General features: G+C 33.9%; 1 protein-coding gene across 2 annotated transcripts in view; it reads left to right on the top strand.

Annotated features, from left to right (window-relative positions):
• The window catches only part of LOC150085385 (uncharacterized), a 237,836-nt gene that overhangs the window by 24,800 nt on the left and 198,792 nt on the right, over positions 1–14,244 (top strand). For both annotated transcript variants that reach the window (XM_090373192.1, XM_090373193.1), the window contains one exon: positions 11,668–11,837. In XM_090373192.1, coding sequence (XP_090229318.1) covers positions 11,668–11,837 — 170 coding nt within the window. The remainder of the gene's footprint in view (positions 1–11,667; positions 11,838–14,244) is intronic.

Raw genomic sequence — 14,244 nt, 5'->3', positions numbered from 1 at the left:
CAAATTTATGCTGCAATTGCAGTATAACTGTATTGCTGTCAAGATGATCCTTCATTATTTGTTCTCACCACTGACTCCATTACTTTCCCCTTGAATAGAAAAGACATATGTAAGGACCTTCCCTGAATCCTGGGATGCTTTCATAATTATAACTAAAGTTTGCTTGCCCCTTGTGCTGTGCGTTTTAATAACAGATTCAATCAGCCACAGGTGTCTTCTTTACTTTTAGTTTCAACACTTTATTCTCACTTATTGCATATAACTTCCAATTATAACTTGTTATACTTCTGGAATTCAAATTCCCAAGAACTTCTTCCCACATGCAGAATATTTTTTGAGTTTGTCAGCTACCTGAATAGGATCATCAGTAGTTCCATTCATATCTAGTGGTACAATGCAGTTCATCCCTTTCATTCTATTGTTAACATAAGCAAAGAATTCTCTGCTAAGTTTCATGAAGTGTTACCTAAAGACTTTTCATAATCTGCCTTAGCTTGCCTAATCTCTTTAGTGAGTAGATTGTATACCTAGTTCATACTTATTGTAGGTTTGTATCCCCTGACAAGTTATAATCATTTGATGCATTTTTCATCTCTGCCATTAGTTTCATCAGATCATATGACATTCATTTAGGTCTAAACATTGAACAGTATCCCTTAGTTGGTATAAGAGGCTTAGCAGGTATTCCGTGGTTACTTCACTGATTGCTTCCTGTTTATAATTTGCAATTATTAACATCATTAGTTGGTCCCACTGAAAAGAATTTAAAAAAGTGCCTAAGTCCATTGTAGTAGTAGTAGTAGTAGTGGCATGTGATGCAAGAAAGCAAGTGTATGAGCTTATGCAGTATGGGCCAAAAAAAAAACAAAAAAAAACCACACCATTCCCTCCAAATGCCTGTCCAGTTCCTCCTTAAATTTATTCAACCTATCAACTTCCACAACAGATGGAAGTTTGTTCCAGCAATTAACCACCTGCTGGCCAAAGGCAAATTTCCGCACATCTATTCTACATCTGTCCTTTCTTAATTTGAATTTATGCCCCCTTAGGTTCGTAATCTGAACAAGTGGAAGGATCCCATCAGAATTCAGTGTGCTCAACCCGTTCAAGGCCTTATACACCTCAATCAGATCACCGGGCAGGTGCCTAGTCTCCAGCCACTGCAATTTGCAGAACTTAAGCCTCTCTTGGTAAAAGGATCCCTTCATTCCCCTCACCAATCTTGTTGCCCTTCTCTGTACATGCTCAAGTAAATCTACATCATTTCTAAAATGAGGCCTCCAGACCTGTACGCAGTACTCAAGGCGTGGCGTGACCATTGCCTTATACAGAGGGACAATCACCTCCTTTTCTCTGCTAGCAAAATTCCTATATATCATTGACAAAACCCCATGACTTGCCCTTGCAGCCTGTCTGCATTGCTCAGAAAACTTCATATCTGACTGCACAATTACTCCCAGGTCTTTTTCATTTTCTACCACCTTAAGTGTAGTACCACACAGTTGGTATATTTCTCTGGGGTTACTTCTACCCATATGCAGTACTTTGCATTTGTCAAGGTTAAACTTCAGTTGCCACTTCTTAGCCCATCTGCCCAAATTATCTAGATCCTGTTGCAGTAGCACACTGCCATTACTGTCATTAACAACCCTGCCAACCTTTGTATCATCTGCAAACTTCGACATTAAGCCTGATATACTTTCATCAATATCATTGATAAATATACAAAACAGCAGTGGACCCAACACCAAACCCTGTGAGACCCCACTAATAACATTAGTCCATGAAGAGCAGCACCCATTGATTACCACCCTCTGTCTTCTCCCACTTAACCATCCTTTTATCCATTGTAGCAATTTACCCTTACTACCATTCTGCTCCAATTTGTACAATAGTCTTCCATGCGCAACAGTGTCAAAAGCTTTCCTGATATCCAAATATATGATATCAAAATTATTTTTTGCATCCAGTTCCTTTGTAACCACATCATAATATCCTATCAAATTTGTCAGACAAGACTTTCCCTTAACAAACCCATGCTGTGTCTGAATTATTGCTGCAGTCTTGTCTAGATGATCCTGCAATGCATCTTTAACCAGTGACTCCATTATTTTACCCAGAACGGAAGTTAAACTAACTGGTCTGTAATTACTCGTGTCGCCCTTCGATCCCCCTTTGTGAATTGGGGATATATTTGCACATCTCCAGTCCATGGGAACCTCCCCTGAGTCCAAGGATGCTCTCATAATTATGGCTAATTGTTTGCTTAGTTGCTTTGCCGCCTCCTTTAATATAACTTTGTTTATGTGCTTTGTTTATGTGCACTTTAACTTCATTTATTTAAAGATTAAATTTGTAAAAGAGTGAAGAGAAAGTTTTCTAAAAAGGACTAAGAAAAATAATCATGACATTATGAAAAATAAGCTATTGTTGTGAATTTTCTCTCTGTGCTGCATCATTGGCATGCAATAACAATGACTATGATATTACAGTCTATTAGATGTGACAGTATAATGGTGTGCTTAAGTAATTGGAAAGGTCGCTGTGTGCATGTGTGTGTGTGTGTTATTTATTTATTTATTATTATTATTTTTTTTAACACTGTTTAAGTGTGTTAAGGTAGATAATGGAAAGCATTACTTTAGGAAATCCACATCATTGTGACTGTCATTTTGTTGCCATTTAGTTAAAATTTAGTGCCAGAATTGCTAAGAAGTAAAGTAAATGAAGTCTTTCTGAAGCAACATAGTGATCAGGCAAGTGTTAGTTAATTTAGTATTAAGAAGTTTTGTACAGGAAGCCTAAACTGCAAACAGATCTCAAAGTTTTCTTTAACTAAATGCCTGAGGCATTAATTAAAAAAAAAAAGAAAGAGAGGGGTATAAGGATAAAAAGATTATATAAATGATTTGAGGATTCCTATCTTATTTGTTGCTATGCTAATGAATGAAACAGGAAAGAAATATTCTTTTCTGTTGGCCCTTTATTAAAACAGTGTTTTAATAAAAGTCTCAAAGCAAATTTAATACAGTGAAATTTACTGAAATTTAAGTATATGATGTCAGAATTATTTTTTGCATTCAGTTGCTTTGTTATTGCATTGTAATTACTAATAGATAGGTCAGAGAAGATCTTCCCTTAACAAATTTATGCTGCAATTGCAGTATAACTGCATTGCTGTTTCACTGCAATCCTTAGTTGGTATAAGGTTTATAAAACTCTATTGCTGTTTTACTGGTTTATTAGTGGTTTTATAAAAGGTCTACTTACCATTGTGTCTGTACTTTGTAAATGTTTATAATATCAGGAAGAAGTATTGATTTCAGTTATATGTTAGTTTGTAAAACAGAATTTTGAAATCATACTTGTCTAGAGGCAGAAACTGTTACCTTAATTGTTAGTAATCACAACTTTCCCCAGTATATTTAAGTTAATCTCTATTTGTAAAGGAATAAGAAAAGTTTACCTCAATATGATATATAGAACACTTCCGTATGATACTCTTCAGAAATTAAAACGAAAACAATTTTAAAAAATTGAAAATCTTGCGTTACAGTAAAAAATAATTAAAAATCAGTTGAACACAAAACTCAATTTAATTCAATTCAAAGTTAAGTAAAAAATTAATTTAACGAAAAAATTGCAAAATGATTTTTCTTCCCGAAGCTGACAATGCTTTCCGACTGTATGTCGCGATCACAGCATCAAGAAGGAAAATCATTTTGCAATTTTTTCATTAAATTAATTTTTAATGAAAAAATTTGAATTGCATTAAACTGATTTTTAACTTTGATTTGTGTTAAATTGATTTTTAATTGTGTTCAGTTGATTTTTAATTCTTTTTTACTGTAATGTAAATTTTAGATTTTTTTTAAAAATTATTTTCATTTTCATTTCTGGAGAGTATCATATGGAAATGTTCTATGTGTCATGTTGAGGTAAACTTCTCTTGTTCCTTTACAAATATTGATATCAATGTAGAATGTATTGAGCATTAGAGCTCTGGCTCATACTATCAAATGTTAAGTTAACCTCACATCAATACATTATGATCACTGCCAACTAATGGCTCCTTATCTGCAGTTTCTTAAAATGCATGATGAGTCAATAATCAGATCGAGAGTATTGGATTTTCTTGTTGTCTCTCCAATATGCTGCTGCTGTAGAAAATAATCATCCAATAATCGAGAAAAGCTCTGCTATTATTAGCATTAACATTAGTAGAGGCATATGATGCAAGAAAGCAAGCTTATGCAGCATCAGCCAAAAAAAAAAAAAGAAAAAGAAAAAAAAAAGCTCCTATTTCACCCTTCCGTTTGATCCAAAATACCTGTCGAGCTCAACCTTAAATTTATTTAGGCTATCAACTTCCACAACAAAGGATGGAAGTCTGTTCCACCAATCAACCACCCGCTGGTTAAAGGCAAACTTCCGCACATCTATCCTACATCTGTCTTTCCTCAATTTGAATTTATGCCCTCTCAGGTGATTATTCGTAAGAGCAACCCTTTGTTCCATTCACTAATCTTGTTGCCCTTCTCTGTACTCGTTCCAACAGCTCTACATGCTTCTTAACATGAGGCTTCCAGACCTGTATACAGTGCTCAAGGTGTGGCTTGACCATTGCCCTATACAAGGGGATAATCACCTCCTTGTCCCTGCTAGAAAAATTCTTGTATATCATTGACAAGACACCATGAGCTACTCTTGCCGACCGTCTGCACTGCTCAGAAAACTTCATATCTGCTTGCACAATTACCCCCAAGTCCTTTTTGTTCTCTACCACTGTCAGTGTAGTACCACAGAGTTGATACGTTACTCTGGGGTTACTGCTTCCCATATCTAGTACTTTACATTTGTCAATGTTAAGCTTCATTTGCCACCTCTCAGCCCATCTGCTCAACTTTTCTAGATCCTGTTGCAACTTATATTCAATTTGTATCTGTGATAAAGTTGTTTTAGCACAGATACCAGAAGGTTATGTGAAATTTAAGTGAAGAGGTTGGTAAAATCAAAAGTTTCTAAGCTGGTTATGGTGATATCAGATTTGAAGGTGTTGATAACAGCTTGGTTATTGTTTATGGTCCAAGTAGATGTAAGATTGTTAAAAATAGTATTGAGTAATTTGAAAAATTGTTTACCTGGGAGGTAGCAGCCACTATTTTTGGAACTAGTAATGAATCTGAAGTCTACAGGTTGTTTATGGAATTTGGCAATCATTCGTAACTACTCCTGTAGTTCCAAAAATAATGGCTGCTACGTCCCAGGTAAACAATTTTTCAAGTTATTCAATACTATTTTCAACAATTAAAGGTTGGGCTTTACAACCCCAGCTAGCTCAATATGTTTTAATAACGTTTTCTGTACTTTTTACCTCTCTATTTCTATTTCTACCTGTTTGTAGAGCTCTTAGTGCAATAAGAGGGTAATATGAATGTTCCAACTATTCTCATTCTATTGCTATTTTCGTCTTTATTTAACTATCCCTTTATCCCTTCCCCATCCTCAATTTAATACCTTTCCCTATACCATGTGCTAGTTACTATTTATTTTAAATTCTTCTAATCTCCACAAAATTCCCACACTAAAATATTCTTTCATATTTACTCAAAAATCTACATATATTTCATAACCTTTTTCCCACTCTGAAAACACTTAATTATATTTTTTAGTGTTATCCTTATTTTTATCTTAATTTTCATATCATTGACATTGTGTTGGGACTACCTTGTCCATGCATCCCCCCCCCCCCATACTTCTCCTTCAACCCATGCACGGTACTAAGTACTATAGGTTTTGATATCTTTCGTGTTTGGGGTTTTCATAAAAAAAAAAAAAAAATAAAATACTGTAAAAGAACGTGCTAATTTTTTTTTCCTTTTTACTTTTTGGTTTTAATTTCACATTTCTTCTACTGTATGGACAAGTATAGTAATGCAGTTCCTGATGAATTACCTGACCATGTATCAATATTTACTTCTGCCGACATCAGATTTTGCATTTTTGCCATCCCTGTATTAGACTTATTTACTTATAACTAAATTTACCCACCCATATCTGATGACAGCTATACCGCCTTTTATTTTATTTTACTTTACTTTATTTATTTTTTACTTTATTTTGTTTAATTATTTGGTATTAATATTTTTACTTACTGTTCCTTCACCTCCAAACTGGCTTTGCAATTCAGCCCAAATTTTTTCTTAATTCACCATAACTTTTAGGATATTAACGTTCTTTTGCCTTTTCAAATCTGCATTATTTCTTTTTCTACTTTCCTTGCCCTTCTAGTCCTTGGCGCTTTGTAATTCTCACGTCCACCTATGCAAATTTTATCAGACTTATCTATTCTTATTACTTTTGCATCGTTTTCTGCTGCTTTGCGCATTTTGGTGCATTTGTCATACCTTGATAACCTTCTGGCATTTTGGCAATTGTGTCACACCAAACTGTTGAATCAGTTTGGTGTGACATAAGCACTGTGAAAGCAAAAATAAGAGTAGGAGAGTGTTATAGGTCTAATGACTCGAATGAGTACAATGAACAATTGTACAGAGAAATAGTGGGCTAGTAAATCAGAATGTCTTATAATGGGGATTTTAACTTCCCATATATTCACTGGAACTTGTGGATTGGTCACTCACACACTAGTAAGACTTTTGTGGAATTATTGGATGATTGTTTTCTGCAGCAGCATGTTCGAGAGGCAACCAGAGAGGATAATACTCTTGATCTGGTTATCAGCAGTGATCATTTGTGTATTAAGAATTTGCAGATAAAGGAACCACTAGATAAAGGTGGCAGTGATGTGGGATTTACTTAAAGATATAATTACCATCAGGGGTTAAAGAAAAGGATTCTTGCTTCCATAAAAGTGAGTACAGTGGTCTCAAACAGTTCTTAAATTCTGTACAGTGGGATCAACTGATGATGTTACCAACAGCAAATTCTAAGTGGGAAGCATTCAAGGAATTAATCGTGGAAGCTACTAAAAGTTTCATACATATTAAGAAATATTGTTCAAGGTTTAGGCCTAAATGGTTATCAAATGAACAATTCAGACTCGTGACAGACAAGAAAAATGCATTGAATGCATATAAATTATCATGCGACACAGAAGCCTATGGCAGATATAAGCTAGTCTGTAATCAAGTCACAAAGGAGGTTAAGCAGGCGAAGGCAGGTTACGAGAAATCTTTGGCAAAGGATGCTAAGAAAAATAGCAAGGATTTCTTTACTTATATAAACTCTAAAAGGAAGGGGATGAATCTGATTGGTCCACTTGATATTGATGGTTCTACTGTTGATAATCCTGCTCAGATAGCAAACAAACTGAATGAGTATTTTGCATCTACACTCACACATGAGGAGTTATTAAGGTTTGAAAATGTCAGAAGGTTATCAAATTGTAGCAGGGTGCTTAATGATTTTGTAATATCTGAGAGCAAAGTGGAGGAGAAATTGTTGAAGTTAAACATAAGAAAGGCACTTGGGGTGGATGAGCTCTATCCACTTATATTAAAGGAGGCAGCAAAGGAACTAAGCAAACCCTTGGCAATAATTATGAGAGCATCCTTGGACTCGGGGAAGGTCCCCACGGACTGGAAATGTGCAAATGTATCCCCAAATTCACAAAGGGGGATTGAAGGGTGACACAAGTAATTACAGACCAGTTAGTTGAACTTCTGTTCCATGTAAAATAATGGATTAACTGTTTAGAGAGGCATTGCAGAATTATCTAGACAAGATTGAAGCAATAATTGAGACACAGCATAGGTTTGTTAAGGGAAAGTCTTGTCTGACAAATTTGATTGGTCATGATGTGGTTACAAAGGAACTGGATGCAAAAAATAATTTTGATATCATATACTTGGATTTCAGGGAAGCTTTTGACACTGTTGCGCATGGAAGAATACTGTATAAATTGGAGCAGAATGGTCTTAAGGGTGAATTGCTACAATGGATAAAAGGATGGTTGAGTGGGAGAAGACAGGGTAGTAATCAATGTGTGCTGCTCTTCGTGGACTGATGTTATTAGTGGAGCTCCACAGGGTTTGGTGTTGGGTCCACTGTTGTTTTGTATATTTATCAATGATATTGATGTAGGTATATCAGGCTTAGTGTCGAAGTTTGCAGATGATACAAAGGTTGGCAGGGTTGTTAATGACAGTAATGGCATTGTGCTACTGCAACAGGATCTAGAAAATTTGGGCAGATGGGCTGAGAAGTGGCAACTGAAGTTTAACCTTGACAAATGCAAAGTACTGCATATAGGTAGAAGTAATCCCAGTGAAATATACCAACTGTGCGGTACTACACTTAAGGTTGTAGAAAATGAAAAAAACCTGGGAGTAATTGGGCAGTCAGATATGAAGTTTTCTGAGCAATGCAGACAGGCTGCCGGGGAAGGTCATGGGGTTTTGTCAATGATATATAGGAATTTTGCTAGCAGTGAAAAGGAGGCTATTGTCCCTTTGTATAAGGCAATGATCAAGCCACGCCTTGAGTACTGCGTATATGTCTGGAGGCCTCATTTTAGGAAGGATGTAGATTTGCTTGAGCGTGTACAGAGAAGAGCAACAAGATTGGTGAGGGGAATGAAGGGATCCTCTTACCAAGAGAGGCTTAAGTTCTGCAAATTGCAATGGTTGGAGACTAGGCACCTGCGCGGTATTCTGATTGAGGTGTATAAGGCCTTGAATGGGTTGAGCACGCTGAATTCTGTTGGGATTCTTCCACTTGTTCAGATTATGAACCTAAGGGGGCATAAATTCAAATTGTGGAAAGACAGATATAGAATAAATATGTGGAAATTTTCCTTTAGCCAGTGGATGGTTAATTGCTGGAACAAACTTCCATCTTTCATTGTGGAAGTTGATAGGTTAAATAAATTAAGGAGGAACTGGACAATCATTTGGAGGGAATGGTTGTGTGAATTTTTTAATTTTTTTTATTTATTTTTTTTTTTGGCTGATGCTGCATAAGTTTATACACTTGCTTTCTTACATCACGTGCCACTACTACTACTTACTTATTCATATTTTATTTTATTTTCATTTTCCTATCAACTGTCACTTTGACAGTTGATAGGAAATCGCGTGTAAATGTATTCTTATGTGAATAATCGCGTGTAAATGTATTCTTATGTGAATTAGCACGCCATGTTAATTAAATCAATTTGATTTTTAAAAAAGCTATGCATTAAAATCATTATGTATTCAGTACTCATATCCAACCCAGCGCATCGAGAAGATTCGTGGAAAGTCGACAGCCATCAATCCCCCAAACAAACCAATAACATATACTAATATGATAATTGAAATCATCTTGATAATCCTGACACCACTATATAAATAAATATACATCAATTTTACAGATAATTTAAGCTTTAAAATTGTCTAAAACTTCCTGAAAATCTGGTTACCACGAGATAACTATACAGCAATTTACAAATAATTTAAACTTTAAAAATTGTCTAACACTTCCTTTAAGGGACTAACTTATTCGGATCGTTTCCATGTTCACAAGAAGTCAAAAGTTGATTGCGAATGATATCCCCTCCCCCTTTGTTTTATACAAACTTTTTCATAACCTAGCATGAGATTCTTTATTCTGAAAAATGTATGAACTACTGTTTATACATGCGATGCATATTAGAGTCCACGAATCCAAGATATTGTCTACATACATTAATAGAGTCAGGATTTAATCTCATTTCCAATGTTTCTGCAATTAATAACTTAAAGTATTCCTGCTGAGTATTCAGGATCTTCGACTCATTCAAAAGGAACACATCCCCATCATTAATAGCATGAAACGCTAGTTCTGAGGCACCTGTCCTACCTGCCCTAACAGATGACGCATATTGTTGTATCCTTGTCGAAAGTGGATTCTGGGTCAGGCAAATATAAGCTGAATTGCACTCGCCACGAGGAATATTGTAAACAATATTGTGTGCTTCCATGGTTGTAATGGTATCAACCCTTCTACGCTTCAGAACAACTTGCAGTTTACTCATGGGTTGTGGAACTATTTTAAATTCAGTGTTCTTAAAAATGTTAATGAATTGTCTGTACCAATGCTGTATATAGGGAACTTTAATAAAATATTTCTAATCTGATCTGTTATTTGTTGTACCTATCTCTGAAATATTTTATTAAAGTTCCCTATATACAGCCTTTATCTATGAACTGTATGGAATATTGTTCTTAATCAACTTATCTTTTAAAATTCTGAGTGCTTCCATTTTAAGTGTACTGTTATTGCAGATTCTGATTATTCTTATGGCCTGTGAGGTAATTATGTTTCTTTGAATTTTAATAGGTATGTTTGAACTCCAATGGCTAAGGTGTATTGTTTCGAAATTATATTCTTGTCTTTTATCGTAGATTACTATTTCTATCTGGGTAACCGCCTTAATATTTAGATTTAGAAATGTTACCTTAGTGTTATCTCTGTTTGTTTTTGTTAAGGTTAGATCATCTAACCTTAACAAAACCTCTTCTAAGTTGCTGTCAAAGGAAATCATGTCGTCAGTGTATCTGTATGTCTTTTTAATTTTTGTAATAATTCTTTTTTGTTATATTCCTTTTTGTAGTGGTGTAGGAAAAGATTCACTGCTAGAACGAGAATTTTGATCCCATTGGGACACCTATTACTTGTTTATACACATATTTGCCATAGTGTGTGTGTAATTATTGAATAGGCAGAACTCTATATACTCTGTAGAAAGCAAATTTGATAGTTAATATTGAAAAATTAAAATATAAAAATGAATTTTTAAAGCTAGTAAATCTTGGAATAAAAACTATTCAGAAAGTAAATTGTATTAAAATAAATATGGAGTTCTTAAAGCTAGTAAGTCTATTATTAAAAAACTAATAAAAACTTTAGTTATAAAGTGAATATTTAAAATTTTAGATTTTAATAAAAAATTGAGTTCTTAATGCTAGGGAGACTATTATGGTAAAAACTATTTAGAACATAAAATTGATGGTTAATATTTGTTAAAAGTTAAAATTTTAGTTTGTAAAGCAAATAAGACGGTTATGTTAAATACTATTCAGAATGTAAAATCAATGTTTAATAATATTTTAAATTGGGGGGGAAAAAATAAATAATAAAAAAAAATTGAGCTCTTAAGGCTAGTGAGGCTATTGTAATTGATAGTCATTTCAAAATGCAAAGTAGACATAAAAAATTCTGAATACACAAAGAGACAAAGATAACCCTTACCAAATTGCAAATACCTACCTAATCCAGGGCCATTACTAATACAGACGGTAACTTGTACTTAATGTATTTCCTGCAATCATATTCTATTTGCTATCCTTCCCCTTAAATCTTTTCAACACTCTAAACTGTTAGTGCAATACGAGAGCAGGAGTGGGTGTTGCTGTCCTAAGTACTTACTTAATTTCACCTTCCACTTGCTGTATAGCCAGACATGGAATATGGACGGAAACTACTGCCAATGTCAATACAAAATATTTACCTACTGCTTTATCTTTGCAGCTTGAGCAAGATAAGTAAGCATTTGAGAACAATTACAATAAGAATATAATAGCTTAGAAACCACTTGAATATAAATATTTATATATATTGTTCATATATTAATATTGTGTCTAAAATCCAGATATTCTGCCCTTATGTTTTATTCCCTTACAGCTCAGTTATTGGAAATGAGAAAACGTAAAGATCTAGATAATGAGTCTTTTGCTCGACAGAAGGATACTCTAAATCAGCGACTTCAACAACTTGAACAAGAATATCAGATTGTATTGCAACAAGAAAGGCACCAACATAAATTAGATTTAGAAATGCTTTCTCAAGAGAAGGTTAGTATTTTAACATTAATGTTTTAAAATGTCATTTTAAAATTCGCAGCCTTTCATAGCTGTGAAGCCTACTTTTTTGCCTGAGAAGAAGGAAACTCCCAAAACATCAGGCCATTTAATTCCACTCCTAGGTACTTCATTCATAACTGCTTGATATATTTTACTCATGAGTATCTGTTTAGTTTTATATTTGCTTTTACTTATGAATGCAACCTAATTTCTGAAACAATACCAGTACCACTATTTTGCCAGTTTTTAATTTAAGTGTATTTGTGTTACAGTTTTATTTAAATAAAATATTTACTATGCGGGGAAAAAAAAAAAAAAATATATATATATATATATATATATATATATATATATAGGCAAGAAACATTTTTTAAAATTATATTTGATTATTGAAGGTCCTTCCCAAACATCCTGGCAAACTAGATATCCAGAGAGCATATATTTTGTTCTTATTATTATTATTATTTAGTGTTATTTGTGTTTATTTTTTAAGGGGCTCTGGAGTTTTTTTTTTTTTTTTTTTAACTAAAATGTTATGTTAATAAATAGTTTGACTGTTTAGTAATATAGCAGACTATTTCTACATAAGTTTGTTATGTTAATAAACAATTTGTTGAGCATGATCTCCTTATGTTGTTTTATTAAATAAAGTTACTTTTGTTCAATTAGATAAAAATCTTATAAAATACAGTGGATTCCTGTTATTTGGGCCACCAGTTAATCGGGGCAGCCGTTTATTTGGGGCAAATCTTAAAAAACAGAACCCAATTGAGAAAATAGCCAGGGTTTACTTCCCTTAATTGGGACAAAATGCCGTTTAACTGGGGCAGGAGACCGCAGCACTGAAGATTACCCTACAATTGTCTCCAACCGTACCACATTTTTCGGTTGGATTTCTGGAGATCACAACCATAAAACAAAAACAATTAGTAGTCACCTATTTATTGGGCTTTTGTGTTAGTGAAATCTATCATAAACTGATAGTAAACTCGATCTTATTGAATTTGCGATAATACTGACAGCTGGAATTCTGTTGGGTTAGTGTGGTAAAATGTGTTTACACTTCTATGAAATCTTCAATCATATAAAAAAAAATAATTTTCAGAATCTTCTCTTCATTCCTATTTTTAAAGCTTCGTAATTTGTTACTCCGTTCTCACTTGCGCGTATCGTGTTACTTGCAATTTGTGTGTGCCTTGTTCTTTGTTATTGATTGCTTATCTTTTTACTGTTTTAAATTTTAACCCCGACCCACAAATGACAGTGAACAGAAATGTCAACTAGTTTAGTTAGTATGTACATATTACAGTACGTATTAATGCTTCCGATTATCACATATATTCTTCCGAATTTCACGTATCATTTAATTTTTTAATTGGTAAGGTAATAAATAGTAAATTTGTACTTAATATATCTTTACTTTTATAGCCTGTGGATAATATTCCTCCTATTTTCGCTAATTAGAATCGTTGTTTAATTGAATTAAAATTCAATTCAGAAACGTGATCACAATGACCGGCGCTTATTACACATCGTATAGTGAATGGTACTTTGCAATGGTGACTCCATCGTAGCGTGATTTGATTGTACAGTGAACCAATTGGGGGGGGGGGGGGCATTGTATTTTTAACTATTTACGTGAAACTTTGGATAATTGGGGCCGCCGCTTAATCGGGCCAAAATGCACTAGTCCCGATGTGTCCCAAATAACCGGAATCGACTGTATTAATACATTTTTACATTACAATTGGCTTTATATTTTAAATTTAAAATGGATTTATTATTAATTGGATTTAATTGAACTAAATTATTTGGAGACTTTCAGCTACAGTTTCAGTCTCGTTACCTTTACTTTCCCCCTCCCTGTTGATTTAATTTTATGTTAATTTTTCTCTCTACAGTGTTGCCATGCTACTAGCACATGTATTAATTTTATTTTTATATTAATTACCTGTTTTATATATATATATATATATCTTCACAAGTGATACCACGTTCACAAGTCATACATAACTGTGAAACATGTTGCACAGACTGTCTGAAGCTAACAGTGCTGCACTGAAACTGCATTTAGTCTGAATTTATTTTTTATGTAAAAATGGTATAGAAAAGAAAAATAATAATTACTGGATTTCTAATTGTATGATTTTAATGAAATTTGGAATGACTGAAAAATTTTTGTAAAAGGCCGAAATATAAAATTTCATGAAAATCTGTCCACTGGGAGTTGTTGTTACTTGTGGATGGAGAAACAAGCAGATAGATGGACGTAGTGAAGACAGTAGGTGCATATATATATGTGTGTGTGTGCGTGTGTGCCTCAAAAGGGCATGAGCATTGCCCTAAAAATAATAACCCAAAAGTAAAATGCCAAAAAATCTTCACTCCATTTTCCAGT

This window comes from Mastigoproctus giganteus, chromosome 5, assembly GCF_048544385.1.
Source record: "Mastigoproctus giganteus isolate SK-2022 chromosome 5, ASM4854438v1, whole genome shotgun sequence".
In the NCBI taxonomy this organism is placed as follows: domain Eukaryota; kingdom Metazoa; phylum Arthropoda; class Arachnida; order Uropygi; family Thelyphonidae; genus Mastigoproctus; species Mastigoproctus giganteus.
The sequence above is the reverse complement of the archived record's forward strand: the minus strand, read 5'-3'. Positions and strand labels throughout refer to the sequence as shown.